General features: G+C 54.0%; 2 protein-coding genes across 2 annotated transcripts; both read right to left on the bottom strand.

Moving 5' to 3' along the window:
* Positions 1 to 663: 663 nt before the first annotated feature.
* CDSN (corneodesmosin) lies at positions 664 to 4,706 on the bottom strand. Its single transcript, XM_072833801.1, has 2 exons — positions 4,555 to 4,706; positions 664 to 2,522 (listed from the first exon to the last, which is right to left on the bottom strand). Exons 1-2 carry the CDS (start codon positions 4,637 to 4,639, stop codon positions 1,111 to 1,113), a joined length of 1,497 nt encoding a protein of 498 aa, XP_072689902.1. The 5' UTR covers positions 4,640 to 4,706; the 3' UTR covers positions 664 to 1,110.
* A 14,049-nt stretch (positions 4,707 to 18,755) lies between these two features.
* PSORS1C2 (psoriasis susceptibility 1 candidate 2) lies at positions 18,756 to 21,240 on the bottom strand. Its single transcript, XM_072833799.1, has 2 exons — positions 20,338 to 21,240; positions 18,756 to 19,515 (listed from the first exon to the last, which is right to left on the bottom strand). The coding sequence occupies exons 1-2, from the start codon at positions 20,390 to 20,392 to the stop codon at positions 19,160 to 19,162; spliced, it is 411 nt and encodes a 136-aa protein (XP_072689900.1). The 5' UTR covers positions 20,393 to 21,240; the 3' UTR covers positions 18,756 to 19,159.
* Positions 21,241 to 22,588: the final 1,348 nt, after the last annotated feature.

The following is a 22,588-nucleotide window of genomic DNA, read 5'->3' as shown; positions in this document are numbered from 1 at the left end:
AGGGAATAATTAGGGCCCTATATAGGGAGAGGGAAAGACCTCAGGTGAATGGGGAATAGAGACAGAATGGATTTCCTGAGCAGTGAGAGAGAAAAGAAATGGGAGGAAGGATCTTGGAGACCAGCCTCTGCTTTCAGTTAAACAAATATTTATTGTTTTCCCTTTGTGGGTGTAGCTATAAAGTATAAGAGAAATACTGTTCTAACTTACGAGTGAAAATGAGGGACATGGGGATCTCTAGAGATATAAGAGAGCACCGTGCAGGTCCTAAGGGGAGACCCAGGACTCCGTGCAGGTCCTAAGGGGAGACCCAGGACTCCAAGTCCTAAGGGGAGACCCAGGACTCCAAAAGTCTCCATCTAGTTCACACAGTTTATTGAACCATCTGTCCAGGGTCCAGAGAGAGTGGGCGTCTACTCCAGTGTCTGAGGCTCCCCTGGTGTCTCCCTCACACAGGGAAGCATCTGACCATTGAAGGAAGTGGCAGCCAGGAAGGGGTTCTGAGACAGAGACCTTGAGAGGCAAGAAGGAATGTTAGGAACCCACAGAGACTGTAGTGAGCTCTATAGGGCAGGGTGGGAGTGGAATCAGGAGTGTGAGAACCCCATGGCATTGGTTAACCAGATAGATGGCAAAGAGATGTCAGTGAAAAGTGGTCATTGCTTTCAGGCAACAGTTTGGACTATGCTTTATTTGGCAAATAAAGAAAGGGGGAGGACGACTTGTCCAGGAACCAGAGTTACTATGGGACATTTCAGGGGTTTCCCAGTCAAGAATCTGAATGGGAAGGGTTAGCTACTGGATTGTACCATCTCAAAGACATGACAGAGGAAACTTTAGAGAATGGTTATCTGGCAGGGAGGGCACTGTAGTACCAGGGGAATCTAAGCAGTAGGAGAGAATGAGAAAAGGGATTTGGAGTCTACAATTTTGGGAAGTAAAGAAAAAAGAGGTGTTACGGGGCGTCTGCCATATTAGAGCAATGAAGGAAATAGAGCAGCTCTCTTGGGAAGGAGGAGGGAAACTGAGCTAACCCCATGCCGGCCTCTGGACTCCCAACTGAGATGTGTTTGCGTGTGTGCCCACACATGCATATATGCAAAAGCTAACTTATGGACTGGTAAGTGACTCTCCCTGGGGTAGGAAAACTTCAGGGTCGGCTAGCTGGGGCCCCAGAGGCTTCACTTGGGCCAGAATGTCCCGGATACTGCGGCAGGGGAGCTTTCCAGAGCCGCAAGACTTGGCACCAGCTGAAGGATCAGGTTGAGGAGAACCATCCGGACCCCCACTCAATGTTGAGGAGACAGAAATGCAAGGGTGACCAGAAGAACTGGACTTGCTGCCGCAGGGCTGAAGGATGATTTTGCCACTGGATTGGGAGCTGGAGCTGCCGCCAAAGGTGCCAGTGCCTGGTGGGGAACAGGGCCCCTGTGAAACACCACCACAGGGATGGAAAGATGAACTACTGGAAACACTAGAACTACTGTGGACTCCAGAACCAGAGAGGGAGCAGGGCCCCTTAGAGCCACCTCCACAGGGCTGGACCCCACCAGAGCCCACTGGCTGGAACACAATGGCTGAGGAAGCTCCTGACTGGTAGATGCTGGAACTAGAAGAGCTATGGCTGGGGATGATGGGATTGCTGGAGAAGTATTTGCCCTCAGAGATGGGGGGCCCAGCTGCAAAGGAAGGGGCGCCTGGAGAGCCTTTGACAGGGTTATCTTTGGTGAAGTAGCCCACAGGGTAGATTTTGCCCCTACTGTAGGTCATGCCTGGCACCAGGTAACTGTCAGAGGAGCCACCCACCACCTCATAGCTGCCATAGGATTTGTCTACAGAGGTTATGGGGGGGCAGGGCTTGCCCGGAAGGCCACCAGTGCTGCAGGGGGCACCTTGAACCCCTCCAGGGCCACCAGAGCCATGCTGCTCCACCACCACCACCACAGGCCTTTGACCTCCTGACACGGAGTGGGAGCTGGAAATGTAGGAGCCAGAATGGGAGACAATAGGCCCCCCACTGCAGGGAGAGTCAGGGACATCTGAAGTACAGGGGCGTAAGTTGACCCTTTGGCCACCGCTGCTGGATATCCAAGAGCTTGGGGAAGCGGATAAGCTGGAGCCTCCTCCAGACTGGGAAGAGCTGATCAGTAAACGGGAAGAATCATCACTGATTGGTAGGGCTGAGCCAGCCCCTGGCTGGGCGCTGCTGCTTCCCGACTGGGAGGAGCTGGATCCGGAGGAGTAGCTGATCTGGGAATACCCGGTTCCTGGCTTAAATAATGAAGATCCCAAAGAACCACCCTGGGCGACACTGGATCCGCTGGAGCCACCACTGGAGCCACCGGAACCACTAAGGCCACCGCTGGAGCCACTGGAACTGGAACTGCTGGAACCGCTGGAGCCACTGTGGCCACTGAAGCTACTGGAACCACTCTTCCCAGTTAGGCAGGGGTCACTGGGGGAGGTGATACGCGTGTCCTTGCAGGGGTCTGAGAGGGTCGCGATGCTCTTAGCCAAGGCCCCTGGGGAGGAAGTAGTGGTTAGTAAAGGCAGAATGGCTTGGCCTCCTCCCTCAGCTTCCAAGCCCGCTCTGTCACTCTGTCTTCTGCTTGGGATCTCTCCTGGGAGGGACCTGGGAAGAGCGTGGGGTGGCGAGAAGTGCTGCTGTCTGTTAAGGAAAATGAGTCAGCAGAGGAAGGGCTGTTTCGGTGTTCCGGGAGGAGGCAGGGACAGGGAAAATGAGACTCCAAAGGAGGGGCTGTCAAAGGAAGAGAAGAGGGGACCAAGTGGCAGGGGCTCATAGGTCCAAGGGTCCAGAATAGAGGCAGGGCATGGGGGAGACTGCTGCTCCTCAAGAGGGCGCCTAAATCCCGAGGGGAAGAGTCCCAGGTAAGACTGAGGGACCCAGGGAAGGGGGAGACAAGACAAAACAATAAGTGGGGAAAGGAAAGGAATACGGAAAGAAATAAGCGGGGAAGGAAAGGAAAGGTAGCAATGGAGATGTGAGGAAAGAGGCATCCAGGGGCTGGGGGACTGAGGTTAGGGTTCGGGTGCTGGAGGACTGAGATTCCATCACCAGCCGCCTTGAGAGAGTCTGGGCTTGGGCAAAGGGTGGGAGCTCTGATCCCATCTCAGTGCTGCCAGTGCCAGGAAAGCTGGGCGGGGGCCGGGATGTGGGGGCACCGCCGGTGCTTCAGAACCTGCCAGTTCAGCGCGACAGGACACCGCACCCAAGCCAGCCCTGGGTCCTGGCCCAGCCCAGGCACCCTAGGAGGAAACCTCCAAGGCTCACAACCAGCATCCGCTTCCCTCTCTCCGCACCCAGCCATCACACATGCCACCTGCCCCCGGGGCTCCCACCCTTAGGTCCTGGCAGGGGTGAGACCACTTCTTTCTGTTACCAACCCTGTGCCTCTCCTCCCAGGCTCACCTCACCCTATCCTTCCTCTGCTCCCCATCTCAACTCCTGCAGGTCCTGAGCAAGTTCTAAACCTCTCCGAACTTTAGTTTATACATTCGGAGAGGCCGAATCTGTCCCCCCACAAGCAGTGCCCGTGATGTCCCCATCCTCTCCCCAAAGAGAAGTCCTGTGTCCCCCTCCATACCAAAGCCAGCTCTGTCCACAGCCCCCCTCACTCGGCAGCGCTGCTCACGGAGAATGCCTCCTCTCCTCCTCCGCTCCGGCCACGGCCCCCGACCGGGCAGGCTCACCGCTCACCTGCTGGTCCACGGCACAACCCCAGATTGGATTCCGGCTTTGCCACTTTCTAAGTTGTGATCTTGAGCCAGTTTCTTTTCTTTTCTTTTCTTTTTTAAGATTTTATTTATTTAGTCACAAGAGACACACAGAGAGAGGCAGAGACACAGGCAGAGGGAGAAGCAGGCTCCGTGCAGGGAGCCGGATGTGGGACGTGATCCCTGGACCCCAGGATCACGCCCTGAGCTGAAGGCAGACGCTCAACCACTGAACCACCCAGGCATCCCTTGAGCCAGTTTCTTAACCTGCCCTAGCCTCAGTGTCCTCACTGGTACAGTGGGAATAACGAATCTCATACAGTGCTGATGATCAAAAGTGCTAACGTGAAGTGCTAGGATAGTGTCTGACACATGAAAAGTACTCAGTAAGTGGTAGCAGTTACTACTATTAAAATCCGGTCTTCATCTTCTAGTGCTCTGATAATTGACAAGAGCAATAACAACAGTAACCAATAGTTATAGAACTCTCTAGGATTCCCAAAGCACTTGTCACATACATTATTTAATTTGAGACTCAGGAAGACTAGAGGTAGTCTGGTTGTAGAGTTTCAGGAAGTTGAATACCTTGCCTGGAGTGACAAGGCAGGGAGGAGCAGCCCTCAGACTCAGGCATCAGATGCCAGAGCCCATGCTCTTTGCCCTTGCTGGGTCGTCTCGGGGTTTCTCCCTGGATGGTGATTCCTCCCAGCTCCCAGCACCCAGAGCACTGGAACCCTCCAGCCTCCTGTGACCTGGTGTCTGCATCCTGCCTCCGCCACAGCTCCCCGTTCTCTGACTCCCAGGGTCCCAGCCTCCTACCTGGCAGGAGGAGACCAGCCAGCAGCAGTGCCATCATTCCTCGCCCTCCCACATGCCCCTCCTGGGGTGCCTGCGAGGAGCCCATCTTGGACTGTGCAGCCTTCTAACAGCAGCTCGTGGACACCCAGGGCCTTTATGCCAGGGCTGGACATTCTCCGGGCAGGAGTCACCAAGGGGAGGGGTGGGGAGGTGAAGGGGCAGGTGCCCGGGGCACCTTGGTGTGGCTGGGAGGAGCTCAAGTAATCAGCTGGGGCATCTGCCTACTCAGCGGCAGAGGTGGCTCGGTGCGGGGTATCCGCGGCCACGGGGCCTCCAACAATCCTGCCTTCCAGCCCGCTGACGGGCCTGCCCATGGCTCGTCATTGCTTCACCTGGAACCAGGCACTCTGCCCACTCAAGCGGCCACTCTCCCCACAGACCCAGTCACCTGGCTCCTGTCCCACTCCCCATCCTCCTCCCATGCACAGACGTGGACATTCAACTTTCCCAGGTACCCGCTCTGGCCCCCCACCACTACCCCATGGCTAACCCCACCTGGCTTCCCGTCCATGGCCCCTGGATCTGCCCCTTTCCTTGGGATCTGTCCCTCAGCCTCCACTTTCCTCCTGCAGCTCAGAGAATCTGCCCTGCACCCCCAGAACCCCCTGTGGTCACTGTCCGGGTCGCATGCCTGCCACATGCCTAGTATGTGTCCAGCAATGAATGAGTCCTCTCCCTCCTACCCACTAGGAATCTGCACTCCGAATACCAGCTCCCTGACCTCTCCCTTCCGGGGGCGCTCCTGGGATAGGGTGAGGGGTGCTGGGTGCCAGGGCCACAGCCTGGGGAGAGGCCTGGGCTGGGAGCCCCTGTCATAGCTGGGTCTGAGGTTACTCACAGGCCACTCATGGCCTCTCCCGCACAGCTGGTGACCCTGACTCCCGGGCGTGAGCCAGAAGCTAATGAGGCTAATTGGGAAGGTGGTGGCCCTGCAGACCATTAGCTGGCTCCCTGGCCTGGATGAGGGGACAGGAAGCAGCCAGCCCTGGTCTGAGGGTGGTGAAGGAGGGTCAGGCAGAAGGCAGACTTCAGGGTCCCCTAGGATGAAAGGCAGGACTGGCCGACCAGAGTCCTGAGTTCAGCTGGGAGGGAGGCCGGTCCTCCTCCATCATGTTCCCCTCCTCCTGCTTTGGTCCTGGCCCCACCCCAGCCAATTAATTGCTCACTGGTATTGCCCAGAGTATCAGTATCGGAGGGAGAGGCCTGGGACCAGGTCAAGCTGCCTCTCCTCCTCCTCCCTGCACCCCTCACCCAGACTCTCACCTCCATACCTCCCCACAAAGACTGCCTATGCCCCAGCCCTGATTGCCTTCTCTCTCTCTCTCTCTCTCTCTCTCTCTCTCTCTCTCTCTCTCTCTCCTGTCCTGCCTTTCCCTCCAGCCCAGTGCTGCCCCTAGGACTTTCTTTGATGATAGGAATGTTCTGTTCTGTATCTGTGCTGCCAAATACTACTAAGCATTTGAAATGGGGCTAATATGGCCAGCCTAAGGAACTGAATTTTTTTATTGTACTTAATTTTAATTTATTTTTTAAATATTTTATTTATTTATTCATGAAAGACACAGAGAGAGGCAGAGACACAAGCATAGAGGGAAGCAGGCTCCCTGCAGGGAGCCTGATGTGGGACTCGATGGGAACCGTGGAATCATGCCCCTGACAGAAGGCAGGCACTTAACCCTGAGCCACTCAGGCGTCCCCTTAATTTTAATTTAAATGTGAACAGACATGTGCAGCTAGTGGCTACCATGTGCAGCTAGTCTAGCCCTTGATTTTACCAGCATTCAAAATGGGATTGGGAAGGAAGAGGGGCCAGGAGCTAGGGAGACAGGAGGTAACAGGACAGACTCCCCGAAGAGGGTTGAGGCAGTGGGAGAAAAACAAAACCACTGGCTTAGGACCAGGATGACCTGGGTAGGAGTCTCAGTTAACTTCCTGGCCTCCGGCAAGTCTCCCAACCTTTCTGAACGTCAGTGTCCTCCTCTGTAAAATGGAGATACTTTGAGTCAAGCCTACCTGACAGGGGGTTTGCGAGGATCAAATGGGAAATGAGGGATCCCTGGGTGGCGCAGCGGTTTGGCGCCTGCCTTTGGCCCAGGGCGTGATCCTGGAGACCCGGGATCGAATCCCACATCGGGCTCCCGGTGCATGGAGCCTGCTTCTCCCTCTGCCTATGTCTCTGCCTCTCTCTCTCTCTCTCTGTGACTAACATAAATAAATTAAAAAAAAAAAAAAGAAAGAAAGAAAACAAATGGGAAATGATCAGAAAGATTCGGTGAGGCTGAAGATGCAGCCCTCCGGGCACAGGAGTTTAGCAGATGAAGCCCCACAGCGCCCCACCTGTGTCCTCCCCTGGGGACAGCGAGCAGGATGGCCCACTCCCCAGCCCCAGGCTTTCCCTTCAGAGGCTCCAGCCCAGCTGACCTGGAGGGGACCCAGAGTCTCCCCCCACCCCCGCCCCGCCCGCCCCACCCCTATGGAGCAGCGAGCAGCGTCACCCAGGGGTGCTACTGAACATGGTGTCAGTTCCTCCAGAGCCCATCCCGGCCACCTCTGTTCCCTCCCTGGACTCCCAGCCGCTGGCTGTCTCAGGGAAGAGGGGGGCGGGGTGGGCTGGGAGCAGAGAGGGGAGTGCCCGAAAGAAGAGGCACAGGGAGCCTTGTGGGTGGGCAGAAGGGGAGGAACGTCGGCAAGGCCTGTGGGATAGTCTTTCCCAGCGCAAACAGAGGTGGCAACGTCTGTCCTGTTTTCTCTCTCTTCATTCCTCCCAGATGCCGTCAGACCTTGGCCAGGACAGCCAGGGCTGGGGGAGGCAGAGTGTCTCGGCCTCTCTCGACAGCTGCAGCCGCTCGCGCAGCCTGGTGTTCAGCCTCCGTCCTTCTCCCACCTGCTGTGCTCCTATCCTCCTGTCCTCTCTGTCACCTTTCTCCCTGATCCCACCAGCGCGTCTCCCCATGTGTGGGCCCTCCCAGCAACTCTCCTCTCTGCTGTTTTACTATGTCCCTTGGACTCATCATGAACACTTCTTTCAGCTCAGGCAGTAAAAATCTGAAGCTAATGGGGCTGAGGAGGGCAGGAAGGGCCATTGGCTCGGCACCTGCCAGGCCTGGGCTGTCCCGTGGGACATTCACCAATGCCTACAGAGGTGAAGGAGGTCTGCTGTGCTCCCCAGCAAGTGCCCCGGCCAACACCTGGACTGAGGGAGAGAACATGGTGGCCCGAGGCAACCCCACACACACCAGAGAATATCAAACATTTTTTAAGACTTTATTTATTTATTAGAGAGAGAGAGAGAGAGAGCACAAGCAGGGGGGAGGTGCAAAGGGAGAGGGAGAAGCAGGCTCCCCACTGAGCAGGGAGCCCAACGTGGAGCTCCATCCTAGGACCCTGAGATCATGACCTGAGCCACAGGCAGAAGCTTAACCGGCTGAGCCACCCAGGTGCCCCTAGAAAATCAGACCTAAGGCACATGCCTTCCAAGGGCAAGGGATTGGGAGTTGGTGACACGTTTATGAAGAAGGCAGGTTGTGTCCACTCAATTGAGGCTGCCTGGGGCTGCTCGGGGCTGCTGCTGCTGCGTCCAGCATTGGGCACTGGTTCAGTACGCTCAGCCTACACGGTGCTTTAGACTTTGCAACAAGGAGGGCGATGAATTGTCCTTGACCGTGAGGAGCTGAGGTCCAGCTGGGGATAAACACACAGCCCAGAGAGAAGGCTAGCATGGAGAAAAGAGAAGCACTTGGTTCCGAGGTGGTGTCAGGACATTCCCTGGGCCTTGGGGAGTGCTGAAGGCAGGGAGTCAGCAGCTCAGACTCCAGGCCCTGGCTGTGCTGAAGGGGTGTTTGGAACAAGTGGCTGGCTTGGAAAGTATAAATGGGAGCAGCAGAGTGGAGGCACAGAGGGGCTACTTGGGCCAGCATCACAGGGGATGCGTAACAGCAGGTAAGGGAGGAATATGGTCAGTGTAGGAGGATGCAGGGATTGGAGGGTTCTGAACAGGGGGAACAGTATAGTCAGAGGGGAGGTTTGGGGTAGAGAACCACCATCTCCTGAGGGCCAACGGTGGGCCAGATACTGTCCCGGCTACTCCAACTGCTCTGGTGCTTAGACCTCACAACAGCTCGGCAGGGTAAGAGTTTTTCTGCCCCAATTCACAGACAAGGAAACTTGAGTTTAAATTGGTTGCTCAGACCAGCGGGTAACTAGCACGAGAGTTTGGAAAGGACACACACTCAAGCCTGTTGGACTCTAGAGGCCGTGTAGGTCCCATCTTTCAGCTGACACCAGGCCATGAATCAATGGCAGTGGTCCACAGACAGATTTCAGAGGTTCCTTAGACCCAGTAAGGGTGTGTGCAAAATTCCTTGTGTGTCATCAAAGTCTCAAAGCTGAGAGGTCCCAAGCAAGAAAGTCAACAGCACATCCTGTCCCTCCCACTCAATCTTGTCTCCTTTGTGTTTTATCCACGGCCCTCAAAGTCAGGACAGAAGTTTTGGAACAAGTGTCCCATGCAGGGGTGTTTGGTAGACCTAGGACTTCCGCTTGAGAGAAGGAACGGGGAATGAAAACACAGGGGAGAAGAAGCCCAAGAGAGGGGCTTGTTTTGTGGGGGCAGAGGGCAAGAGGCTGCTCTGCACCCCAGGGCCTGAGCCTCTCTGCTCTGCTCCAGCCAAAGGCACTTCCGTCTCCTGCCCTCTCTTCCTCCCTCGCACTTTCTCTGCTGGGGTGGGCTCCTCTGTCCAGCTGTCACCCAGGGCAGGCTCACACCCCTGGCCCGCTCCCAGAAGGTCTCCCTGGGCCATTGCCCTGTAGTGGGCGTGGGTGCCCCTGAGTCACCCACACTCTCCACCTGGTCCTCTTGTGGCTGAGGACACGGGTCCAGGAAGCAGAGGACGAATCTGCACGTGGGAGTTCCTGCCCGAACCATGCCCACCTCAGCCCCGCTGTGCCCACGTGACTGGCTAAGTGTCACTCCAGTGTGGTCTCTCTCCTCCACCTGCCTCTGTGCTTTCTTCCCTGTGGTAGATGATGCAGCCCAGGACCCATGTTCCACATGGCCGGCCCCCTCTGAGCAGACAGATCCCAGGGCAGCTTATGTGTGCAGCCCGGCACGGCCATCAGCCCCGGATCTCGGATCTCCGAATGCCAGGCCCGCGCCCCCAGCAGGCGCTCGGTGGTTCTTCCCCCGCTGCCCCACTTCCCCTGGATCCCCCCTCTCGGCCTTCAGCGCCCTCCCAGCCGCTCGGCGCCCGGTGGGATGTGGCAACGGCTGAGGCCTTGCCCCCAGGAGCACCCTGTCTGTCCAGGCACATGAACTGGGCTCCCATGTGAAGCTTCTCAGCTCCACTGTGTTGGGGGCCCATCCGTCCCACCCTCATTCCTCACGGGTGACTGTCTCCCCGAGCCACTCGTCGCCCCCCTGGACGTTCTCTCTCCTCTGGGGGATGCAGCACACCTCCATTTAAAGAGCAGAGCTCACATGGCACCCCGAGGGAGTCCTGGGAACTCCCCTGCACCCAGCCTTACTCTGGAGCCGAGGGTGGAGCAGGACGGGGCCGTGTTCCCTAACAATCCCTTAGGTGAGTTATTGGGAATCCCACCCAGGATAACACGCCACCCTTAGCTAAGAATCACTGGGGAGCAGTCTGCACCTCATCAAAACGTTCAGCGGTGTGCTCTATGCTCAGCTCCACCTGGTCCTCCTCCATCAGCTCCAGCCCACCCGTGCCTCCTCTGGGACTGACCTCCTGGAGTTTGGCCTGGTCAGCCTCCACTTCTCCTCTTCCCATGCCCCACCTTCACCCTCTCCGAAGCCTGCCGGCACCCTCCCAGGGACCCAGGGCACTGCAGCTGGAGTGAGGACTGGAGCCCGAGGCAGGGGCATCTTTGGGCAGTGAGTCTCCGTGAGGAAGAACTCTGCCCCCAGCCTCCCTGCTCCCCCTCCTGTCTCCACCCCGCCTCCTGTAAGCAGCAGCAGGGAGTCAGCTGAGTGCGGGTCATGCTCCCAGCCTGAGACCCGCTGGGTTTAAGTCACATCTGATTTGGCCACCACCTCTCTTGCCTTGTGAGGAGGTGACTACAGAGGCTGTGATTAGCTGTCCGAGCAACAACAATATTTGTCCTCTTCTCTGTTCTGTGGAATGAGCGCCAGGGAAACCAGCACTCATTGCTCATTATGTTTACCTTTAAAACAGTCGTTCTTTCCACTGTAGCTATTAATGCTTCTTTATTGTTATTGGTCACCCAGGACTAGTGCCTCCCAGCTCCCTGGCAGTCCAGAGGATGGAGCCAGGGAGGGTGAAAGGGAAGGCCAGGGTACAGTCTGAATGAGCTTTTGGGAGCAGCAGGAAGGCGGAAGGCGTTGCCCCAAGAGGGACTCCCAGGCCAGGTGTGGTTCTCGGGCTGCTGGGGGCGGATCGTGTGGGCCCGTCTTCTGGACTTCTGCCTGGCTGGGAGCATCACTCTCACAGGGAGCTTCTCCTGTCCCCCGAAGTGTCCATCCCTGGCACCTGATGCATCACCCTTCCACACAGGTGGCCAGAAAAGCCCGAATCATGTTGGAGAGGCTGGCATCCCTAGTCCAGCTCTGTTCTCCTGGACCCCAGGACTAGAACCAGAGAGTAGCACTGAGTCCTCAACAGTGTGTAACAGATCCTCACAGTCATCCACATGTGCGGGGTTGATTCGGATCCTCTCAGTGACCCCAGGAGACAGAAATTATCACTTGTCCTTTGGAGCTGCAGAGGGAGCTGCAGACACAAGTCCAGGGAGGTAAGGTGATGCTCACCCTAGTGGCCTGGGCTTCCCATGCACTCAGGATGCCCTAAGCTGCTTTCTCCTCTTCTTCTTGGGTATTCCCATAGCCTGACTTCCTCCTTCACTTCATTCACTTCTTGTCACCTGCCATTTCCTCAAGAGGCCCCCCTCTATCTTTTCTATTTAAAATCGCACCCCACCGCTAAATATGACCCATCATGCTCCATTTCCTTCCTTTTCCTGAATTTTCTTCAGAGCGCTTATCCCAGCCTGACATCCCATTACTTCTGTCCTGTGTCCATCTGTGGGATGTTCCCTTCCCCCACCACAAGATGAGCCCCGTGAGGGGAGGGCCCTCCTCTCTTTGACTCACCACTGCATCCACAGCCCTAGAGCACCGCCTGGCTCATGGGAGGGACATAATCAGAGAACGAAGAAATAATGAATATGTTAGGCCACAGGCCAAGCAGCCTGTGCCTGAATTTTCCTGAGGGCTCCAGAGCCTGCCTCATCTCACCTCATGTGCCTGACTCACCTCAGAGAGGTCACCCTGGCGACCAAGAGGGTACTAGTGGGGCCTGAGTGAGGCCTGGGGAGTGTATGATGTCAGAGGCAAAGGGCAAAGAGAACTCTGGATGGAAACATCTTGGGGGGGCCTCTAGGCCGCCCTCTGGTGGAAAAGCATAGAATACCCAACACAAGGAAAGCCTCTCCGCCTGGGGTGGAAATTTGGAGATTATTACAGAAATCCCGAAAAGTCACATCCCAAGGTCACACAGAAAATATGTAGCGGAGAAGGGACAAAAACTTGGGTTACAATCGGATGCTTTCACCACTATGGGATTCGGTCTTCCTCCAACCACAGTTGAGATTAAGCTGTCAAAAGGAAGGCTAAGGATTTTTGAGGCTATGGTGGGGGTAGGGGGAAGCTGGGAAGGTGGAGTTGGTTTAATCCAACAAGTTCTTTGAGCTAGTGCCAGGCACCCAGTGGGCACGCAATTGAAGATTAGAGGAAGAAAATGTATAGCAAGAGAGCTTAACTTTATACTGAAGCAAGTTTTCAAATGAATTTGAAACATAAAATTGGCAGAGGAGTTAGGTCTTCCCCTCCTCAGCTCCTACAGAGGGGTGTGCCCCTCTGTAATTTAACTTTTATCACATTTTATCGCCATGATTTACATGTTTGTTTCCTCCCCAGACACACAGCTCCTTGAGGGCAGGGAGGACTGAAGCTGCTTCCTGGGATTGTCACCGCAGTCTAGCACCCCACACAGTAGATGCTCAATAAATTATTGTTGTATGGGCAAGTGGATGAACAAATGAGTGCCTTGGAGTTTCCCTGCCTAGAGATCTTCAACGAAGTGCAGACAACCATCTCTTCTGTCTAATCCAAAGACATGATTGGCCTGCCCAAAGGCTGAGCACTGTGCCCGATGCCTTCTCAAGTTAACTAGGCTTCTATAATTAGGTTATACCATGATACAAGTTCTAGGTTCTTCTCTTTCATTGGCCAAGCATTTACTGACTACCTGCCATGTCCGAGGTACTGAGCTATTGTTCTCTAAAACTGTGATCCTGTTCTATTATTTAATTCTCTGACTCCATGTTGACATAAGATGCAACACTGTCCCCACCGCATTCACTCCTAGGTGAGGTCAGTCAAAGTAGACAGGAAAGAAGCAGTATTGTCTAACCTCAATGATAGGCTGGCACAATGGGTTCCCCCACTGTGTTAATACTCCATACCCTTCAGTACCACTCAATCTCCTTCCCAGCTAATAAGCACCCTGTGTTTGGGTGTCAATGCCTGCTGCCTATCAATAGGTATTAAAATCTCCAATTACCTCATGCTTCCCCCTTCTCTCTCCCACTCACCCACCTGTTGTGTCAAACCGGAAAGAACTGATTTGGAGCCAAGTCCTGGATTGTCTTCACTTTGGCACTTGGGTGATGTCTTTTTTTTTTTTTTTTTTTTTAAGATTTTATTTATTTATTCATGAGAGGCAGAGAGAGAAGCAGGTTCCATGCAGGAAGCCCGATGTGGGACTTGATTCTGGGTCTCCAGGATCACGCCCTGGGCCGAAGTTGGCGCTAAACTGCTGAGCCACCCGGGCTGTCCTTGGGTGACATCTTAAACAGATGAGTTACCTCTCTCAGAGTAGTTTCCTCATCTGTGAAGTGGGGCTAATAACTTGCTTTCTTGAACACCTTCAGAGCCAAGTACGAGGATAAGAAGTAAGACCTATAAACACAGACAAGGCACCATCTCTGCCCTCCAGAACCTCATACTTTACAAGAGGAGAAACATGGAAACCACAATAATGTGGAAATTAAATAAGACGGAACCCTAGGTCCTTGCCTGGGCCACACTAAGGACTCCGTTCCTTTGCCTCACTTTCTCTCTCCTTTAAGAATGCTTTTCTCTTTCTTTTCACAACGAACTTCATCTCACTGGCTTGGGGGGTTGCTAGGGGTCCATTTGAGGGGTCCAGACTTCTTCCCTTCCTTCCCATACCTCCCTGCCCGAGCACACCCAGGCATGTGTGTGAGCCTCCTTATCACTGGGCACGACTCTATCAGAGGACAAAGACTTTTGATATGAGCTCCCAAGCTTGGCTTCCCTGATTTCCCCCCAACTCTCTTGTCCAACAATATCCCCTTCCTTTCCAGGTTATAAAGCCCTTCACTCTAATCATTACAGTCTATTTCTGTTGCCCAAACTTGCTATTTATTAATGAATTCAGCCACTCATAAAACATGTATGCAATGGTTAGTTTTATCTGTCAACTTGACTGGGCAAAGGGATGCCCAGGTAGCTGGTAAAACATTATTTTGGAGTGCATCTGTGAGGTGCATCAGCGAGGCGGTTTCTTGGAAGAGAGTAGCATTTGAATGGTGAACTGAGGGAAGAAGCCTGCTGTCACTGGTGGGGTGCAGGTAGGCATCATCCAACCTGTGAGGGCTGAATTAATTGAACAGATAAGAAGAAGGATGAACTTGCTCTGTTTGAGCTGGGACATCGATGTTCTCCTGTCCTCGGACATCATCAACACCCCTGGTTTGCTGGCCTTTTGACTGGGACTGGTACCTGCACCAACTGTTCCCCTGGTTGTCAGGCCTTTGGGATTATTCCACTGCTTTCCTGGGTCTCCAGCTTGTAGATGGCAGACTGTGGGGATTCTCAGCCTGCACAGTCTCAAGAGCCAATTCCTGTAATAAACCTCCAGGTATATTCCATTGGTTCTGTTTCTCTGAAGAACCCTCATATAACCACTGTATTCGGTGTCAGGGTTACACAGATGAATAAAGGGATGGGAAGCTATAGTGATTAAAATCAGAGACATTGCTGTAGGATAGATCTGAGTTCAAATCCCAATTTTGCCATTTGTTTCTCCTTGTATGCTCCTCACTGTACCTGTCTGGATCCAAAACGGTGATAAGGGGACACCTGGGTGGCTCAGGGTGATCCCGGGCCCGGATAGAGTCCCACATAGGCTCCCTGCATGGAGCCTGCTTCTCCGTCTGCCTGTGTCTCTGCCTCTCTCTCTCTCTCTGTGTCCCTCATGAATAAATAAATAAAAATATTTTTTTTAAAAACGGTGATAAGGATGGGGTTATTGTGCAAATTAGGTGAGAGCTTACTGTGTAGACATTTCACAAGGGTGTCCATACAGTACATGGGGGTCACAGGTAACTGCGGTGGCTTGTAGTAAACTGTACTCTGCGTCTTACGCTGGGTTGCCCAGATCCTGAGACAAAGATTCAAAACAAAGGGGACTCAGTTTAAAAAGGCAAGGGGGAGGGGACAACCGGGGCTCGGAGGACCGGAGTGTGCACGCCCCGCATCTGTGAGTCGCCCTTGAGGGGCTGCGGGGAGCTGCGGGGGAGCGCGAACGCCAGGGGACGCCGCTCAGGTGCTCCCAGCGGGCAGAGGCGGTGGCGGGCTGCCGGGGTGACAGCACTTTGCGGGCAGAAGGCTCTAGGCGCTAACCAGGTCCCCGAAGAAGCGCCCCGCCCGCGGCGAGCAGCCCGAATAGGTCATTTCCCGCCCGAGCTCTGGCGCAGGCCCCGCTGCACCGCGGACCGCAGGCGGCGGGGGACAGAGCAGCGGCGACGCGGAGAACCACCACCGGGCAGCCCGGGTGTGATCCTGCGGACACGGGATCGAGTCCCACGTCGGGCTCCCTGCACGGAGCCTGCTTCTCCCTCTGCCTGTGCCTCTGCCTCTCTCTCTCTCTCATGAATAAATAAATAAAATCTTAAAAAAAAAAAAAAAAAAAAAAAAGAACCACCACCGGCTGCGGAGAGGGAGGCCTGCGCACACGGCGGGCGGCGCGGGGCACACGGCGCCAGGTGCCCGCCAGGTGCCCGCCAGGTGCCCGCCGCCGGAGCTCGCAGGGGCAGGGCCCGCCCTCTGCGCCTGCGCCGGAGTCCCGCAGCCCCTCCCCCGCAGCCCCCAAGCCCCCCGCAGCCCCCCGCAGCCCCAAGCCTCCCAAGCCCCTCCCCCGCAGCCCCCAAGCCCCCCGCAGCCCCAAGCCTCCCAAGCCCCTCCCCCGAAGCCCCCCGCAGCCCCAAGCCTCCCAAGCCCCTCCCCCGCAGCCCCCAAGCCCCCCGCAGCCCCAAGCCTCCCAAGCCCCTCCCCCGCAGCCCCTCCGGGCCGGGCCGGGCCGATCCCCCCGCCGCTAGGAGGCCTCCCTGGACCCCCTCTGAGCCCGCGGCGTTGCTTGCCCAGGCTGTTTGGGTTCCTTCTCAGAGTGATTTAGTCACACACATCCTTCCTGTGTGGGACATTGTTTAACTTTAAAGGCAAAACCTTTCTTCCTCAGCTGAATTTTAGACTTCCTGAGAGTGGGAACCGTGTATTTTTTACTATATTCCCCTGTGTCACGTGGCACTGACGGACACACTGAGGGTCTATAAGATCATGCCCGAGGGACTGAGGGCTGGCTCAGCGGAAGAGCGTCGGCCTTCGGCTCAGGGCCTGATCCTGGAATCCCACAGGGAGCCTGCTTCTCCCGCAGCCTGTGTCTCTTCTCTGCCTCTCTGTGCCCCTCATGAATAAATGAATAAGATCTTAAAAAAAAAAAAAAAAAAGATCATGGCTGAATGAATAAATTTCGTGAACCAGGCCCCTTTGAGGCCTATTGAATTCTACTAGGCCCACCCCTACAACCCTGTTACTTTCCAGGATTATTTCTAAATTCTAAAACTAGGTTTGGTTTCGTTTTGTATTGTTTTCAAACTGGTCACCTACAGGTTTTGATGGGAGTCGCCACATAAACAAATGGGTCCTAAGTGGTGAATGTTAAGGTCATGCACATTCAATTGCTTTTAACCCTTCTCAGCCCCACCCTGGTAAGCCACTTGCTCCACATTAGGTCAGGGTAATCTTTTAGCTCTTGCCTTTTGAACTTTCCTGCTCAAATACTCCTTTAAAGAATGGTTTTAAATTATGTATTTATTTTTTTAAAGATTTTATTTATTTATCCATGAGAGACACAAAGAGGCAGAGACAGGCAGAGGGAGAAGCAGGCTCCATGGAGGGAGCCTGACGTGGGACTCGATCCTGTGACTCCAGGATCACACTCTGGGCTGAAAACAGCACTAAACCACTGAGCCACCCACCCAGGCTGCCCTGAATTATGTATTTTTAAGTCAACGGCTAACATTTTTAATTATAAGTTAAAATATTGCAAAGGGTATACTTTCCAGGAAATTGTACATACTTACCTGTTAAAAGCCACATCACTCAAATATAGCAGATGGGACATAGCATAATATTTTTGTACCCACAACACCCTTTTAATAAGTGAGCAAGCCCTATAACCAGTCCACAAATTTAGCTTATATTTCTTTTTAGTTTTTTCCATTCCACTCTCCCTACAGTTCTATCCTAATGAAATATATTTCCATTGTGTCACTTTCTTTTTGTATTTTATTGTATTTTGGGGAAGTCCTTTTGTATATCTCCGTAACAAAAACATGTATATAGATTGAAATGTATTTCCTGTGACTAGAAGACCCGAAGTGTTGAAAACAGTTATTCGGCAGCGGGTTTATAACTACAATTACTACAGGACACAAGTTGTCAAAACTACAAATATTGACAGTGATTAAACAGAAAAGCAAGTTTGGTTTTTTTTAAGATTTTTATTTATTTTAAAAAAAGATTTTTATTTATTCATGAGAGACACAGAAAGAGAAGCAGAGACACAGGCTCCATGCACGGTACTGGATGCGGGACTCGATCCAGGAATTTCGGATCACACCCTGAGCCACGCAGGTGTCCTGAAAAGCAAGTTTTTATTTAAGATGCCTCCCTTGGAGGGCCTGCCTTTGGCCCAGGGCGTGATCCTGGCGTCCTGGAATGGAGTAGCATCAGGCTCCCGGCAAGGAGTCTGCTTCTCCCTCTGCCTGTGTCTCTCATGAAATAAAGTCTTAAAAAAAAAAAAAAAAAAAAAAAAAAAAGATGCATCTCTTAATGAGATGGGGGAAAGGGCTGACTTCTGTTTCCCCCTGACTCTTGTTTGGCAACTCCAGGAAGGGCACTCGGGTCCTGTTTAGGGTGAAAAAGAGAGCCCAGCCTCTCTCTGTCAAGAGGGAGTAGAGTGGTTTGTTAATGGAGGCAGGTAGAAAACAGTACGGTCCTCGGCAGATTCATTTTAGGAAGGGGATACATATACTTCTGGAAATTGATCCCCTTAGAACTTAGTCTTGCCCACATGCCCTTGGGAAAAAGTTTTCTTTTTTTTTCTAAAAGATCTTATTTATTCACGAGAGAGACACAGAGAGAGAGAGAGAGAGAGGCAGAGACAGAAGCAGGCTCCATGCAGGGAGCCCGATGTGCGACTCCAGAACCACACCCTGGGCCAAAGGCAGGCGCTAAACCGCTGAGCCACCCAGGGATCCCCGCGAAAAAGCTTTCATGTTCAGTGCAAATCAAAAGCTATTTAAAAGAGACTTAAGGGCGGCCCCGGTGGCACAGAGGTTTAGCGCCGCCTGCAGCCCAGGGCGTGATCCTGGAGACCCAGGATCGAGTCCCACGTCGGGCTCCCTGCATGGAGCCTGCTTCTCCCTCTGCCTGTGTCTCTGCCTCTCTCTCTCTCTCTCTCTCTCTGTGTTGTTGTGTCTCTATGAATAAATAAATAAAATCTTAAAAAAAAATAAAAGAGACTTAATATGGTTTCTCATTCTCCAAAATAGGGGTTCCAGAATGGGAGAAATGTGGGTCTGAATGTCCTTGTAACTCTGATGGTTACATTTCCAACTTCCTCCTGCTGAGCTCCACGTCCTTACGCATATGGGCAAGACGGGAACTTAAGAGTACTTCCAGATCTCCGTAGCTTTGTGCTCTGGGGAGGGCATCTCATTATTCAAAGACCTAATCATCAGCAAAGCAGCAGCCAAGATTCAAAATGAAGAAAACATGGTTTTTATTTTTCCATTTCATGGAAGAATGGTCTCCGTCTTCCGATAGTTCCCAGCTGTCGGCCACCAGGGGGCAGCAGAGAACACAGGGCCACCAACCTGGCCCCAGGAGCCCCAGGGGTGGGGAGGAGGGACCAGGTTGGAAGCAGGTAGGTGGGTGGACTGGGCATGAGGTAGGGGTGTATGCTTCAGCTGTCAAAGAAAAAAGGAGGGGGAAAGGGGGCTGGATCTCAAGAGAGGACAGATAAGAGAATGACGCTTTCAGAGTTCAGAAAAAAATTGAAGAGGAAGGGGATTGAGGCTGATGGGAGAACTGGAGAGGAATCAGAAAGGTATACTTGGGATACTCAGCCTGGAGCCCTAAGAAGCCTCTGGGGGAGTCCCTTTATCTGTACTCTTCCCGGGGTGGGTCAAGATCTGGGTCCTCTTGAGGTCCATGGTCCACTTCAGGGGCAGGTGGCCAGGGGTTTTCTGGAGGCTGGGGTCCTGCTGGCCAGGGGTCATCAGGCCGGGGAGGCTGAGGGGGGTCGGTTCTCGGGGGTTCAGGAGGCCAGGCTCCGGATTCAGGCAGGTCTCTCCAGGGACGACTGGGGCCTGGAGGTGGAGGGTCCTCAAAGAGAGGGGGTGCCCCTGGCCAGGGATCACCAGGGACTGGGGGGCCCTGCGGCAATGTTGGGGAGCCCTCCTCCTCTCCAGTCTCTGTGAGTGGGGGACGGGGGTGCTCTCTGCTGCCTGAGATGCCTGTGGAAGAGGAAGGGGAAAGGTAGAAGGTGGTGAGGGCCAGATCTCCCTGCCCCAGCTGGTCAGGGGGAATAGGCTCTCTGGGATAGACCACAGCCTGAGCAGACATCACAAACCTACCTCAAAAGTCAGTCTCAAAGAGCTCTCCACACATTAACAACAGACCGAAGTGATCTTAAAATGACATAAAAACCTTGTCCGGAATCATTAACTTGACCTACTTTAAACCAACAGAGCGGGCAGCCTGGGTGGCTCAGCAGTTTAGTGCCGCCTTCAGCCCAGGGTGTGATCCTGGAGTCCTGGGATCAAGTCTCAAGTTGGGCTCCCTGCATGGAGCCTGCTTCTCCCTCTGCCTGTGTCTCTGCCTCTCTCTCTGTCTCTCATGAATAAATTAAAAAAAAAAAAAAAAAACCAACATAAGTTGACATAAGCTCCATTCAGCCAGGGTTGGGACCCTCACTGGCATGGCCTCTGTGCTGGTCTACACCTCCAAAGCCATCTACACCTTGGGCCCATGTGGCAACCAGACCCCACCCTTTGCAAACACATCCACCCTCCACAGGCCTCAGTCGTGATGCATACTCACCCACACACCTGGATTCTGATCTAAATTGCCACATGGACCTACACTTCAACCAGCAAAAACATTCTGAGCTAAAATGCATTTTCCTGCATCACCTTCAACTTCTTAACTCCCTCCTTCATGTGAAAACCCAGAATCTTCTGAAGTCTCCTCCATCCCTAGGCATCTAATTCACCCTTGCCCCACCTGACCATCCTCCATCACCCCAAATTGCACTCCTTGCTCTGTTCCCAGATTACCTCCAGCACACAGGTAAAGGACCAGGATCCCCAGTAGCTTCCAGTTGAGCATCATGGCTGTCTCCTGGCCCCCAAAATTGGGGGTGGGCTGAGTGTAGGTGCCTAGGAACCCCAAGAGGCTTTATAGGGATTGAGAGGAGGTGTCCAATCTCTGGGGAGGGGCCAGCCCAGTGACACAGGAATCCCATCAGAACCTAACTGGTTGAACCCGTTTGGAAAGCCAGGGCTAATGTGTAACCTCTGACGGTGGCGTCCCTCACTTTAGTGCCACCCCTCCTTCATTTTGGGATTCAGCCACCCCAGCTCTATTGATGACCTAGACCTCGGTCACCCCACCCTTGTGTTCATGTCCTCCTCCACACACTCTGCAGCCATCAATACCTACCTGTCATCTCTAGTCACGGGGACTTCCACCTTTCATTCCTTGGCACTACTGGAAGCCAAGGAATGGAAGCCAACCATGCGTGGGGAAGCAGTGTAATTACAGGGGCCAGCAGGCAGGACGCCGCGGCAGGAGCAGGGAGAGATGCTCCTTCTAAACATACGGAACGCAGCTAGGATGGCCCCAGCCAGCACCCCGAGCTTCCCCCTTGGGACTGTTTTGTCCTTGGAACTCCCAATCCCCCCTCCCCTCAGGACTGGGACGTGCAGTAGCACATGCCTTCATCAGGCACTCAAGGGGCCTCCCAAGCTATGACATCAGAAGAATTACACCCAGGAGCCATGTGGGAGATGGCAGGCCAGGAAGTATGAGGACACCCTGATTTCTTCCCCCACCCCGGAGCTAGCTCCATCCGTCCCAGCCCAGAGGCTCAGGAGGAAACTGCCTCTGCTTCCTGTGGATCTCCGCCCCTTCCTCCTCCCTCTGGAATCCTGCTCACTGCCCCTCTGGCCACTGCCTGGTCCTCCCTGCCCTTCCCCCTCTGCCCCCAAAACCCCCCACCCCATCTTGTAGACCTCAGTCCAGTTTTGTCTCCGTCTCTTGGAGCCCTCAGAAAGGCTGCCCCTGGTCTGGAGGTCCAGTAAGCCTCTAGGAAGTAATGCCTCCCTAACACATCTCCCACCCTCCCCAGGCTGTTCCCCACCTGGTCTGCTCCCTCCTGGTGAGGGACACCACTGTCCCTCTGTGGCTCACTTTGAAGCCTTCATTTTGCTCCTTCCCCCAACCCTGCCCCAAGCCCAGCTCAGGAGCCCATCTCTCCAGGCCTCCTCAGTTACCCTGCTAACTGGTCTCCCCACCCCCTCTTCTTCCCTCCCCAACCCAAACCCCAACTTCCACAGCCAGCCTACCTAGCTCTTAAGAATGTCAGCCTAGGGGATCCCTGGGTGGCTCAGCGGTTTAGTGCTTGCCTTTGGCCCAGTGTGTGATCCTGGAGTCCCGGGATCAAGTCCCACATCAGGCTCCATGCATGGAGGCTCCATGCATGGAGCCTGCTTCTCCCTCTGCCTGTGTCTCTGCCTCTGTGTGTGTGTCTCTCTCATGAATAAATAAATAAAATCTTTAAAAAAAAAAAAAGAATGTCAGCCTAGGGATCCCTGGGTAGCTCAGTGGTTTAGAGCCTGCCTTTGGCCCAGGGCATGATTCTGGGGTCAAGTCCCACATCTGGTTCCTTGCATGGAGCCTGCTTCTCCCCCTGCCTGTGTCTCTGCCTCTCTCTCTCTCATAAATAAACAAAATCTTTAAAAAAAAGAAGTCAGCCTAATCATGTGGTTGCATCCCTGCTACAAGTACTCCAAGGGCTTTTTACTGACCTGGAATAAAACCCGCACCCCACCAGGTCCCCCTCCATGCTAGCCTGCCATCTGCAGGACTCCAGCCAACGCCGCTGCTTGCTTCCCCACCTCAGGCAGGTCCTCCACACAGCCCCTCCTCAGGGAGGCAGCATCGGGTGGCCCCTCCCTGGTCAGGTTCTATCACCTTGTATGTCTTTTCTCTTCCCAAGGACGCCCGTCCGTTCACTTAGGTACCTGTCCATCATCTGTCTCTACCACCGGGACAGCAGTGCCTCGGCAGCAGGGACCCACTCAGCAAGCCCACCACTATGGCCCCTGAGCGAGGACACTGCCTGACTCTGAGCAAATGAGCGATGTTTTATATTCCTCACTCTGGGCAGTGGTCTTCTTCCAGAAGTAGAGTTTTAAAACAAAAGTTGAGAAAAAGAAAACCTGGGGCTTGCCAGAAACTTCTCAAGCAGCCTGGGGAAGGGGTTTTGAGAAAGGCACTACCTAGAGAAAACAGCTGGGGACCACC

The sequence above is a fragment of the Canis lupus genome, chromosome 7 (genome assembly GCF_048164855.1).
Source record: "Canis lupus baileyi chromosome 7, mCanLup2.hap1, whole genome shotgun sequence".
Lineage (NCBI taxonomy): Eukaryota > Metazoa > Chordata > Mammalia > Carnivora > Canidae > Canis > Canis lupus.
This window is presented reverse-complemented; position numbering and strand designations above follow the sequence as displayed.

Bases quoted from the DNA above. Each gene is read 5' to 3' on its own strand.
- CDSN (XM_072833801.1), bottom strand. From the start codon at position 4,639: ATGGGCTCCTCGCAGGCACCCCAGGAGGGGCATGTGGGAGGGCGAGGA. The intron at 2,523-4,554 runs GTAGGAGGCTGG...CTTCCTCCCCAG, and splicing joins GGCTGGTCTCCTCCTGCCAG to GGGCCTTGGCTAAGAGCATC.
- PSORS1C2 (XM_072833799.1), bottom strand. From the start codon at position 20,392: ATGATGCTCAACTGGAAGCTACTGGGGATCCTGGTCCTTTACCTGTGT. The intron at 19,516-20,337 runs GTAATCTGGGAA...CCTCTTCCACAG, and splicing joins CCTTTACCTGTGTGCTGGAG to GCATCTCAGGCAGCAGAGAG.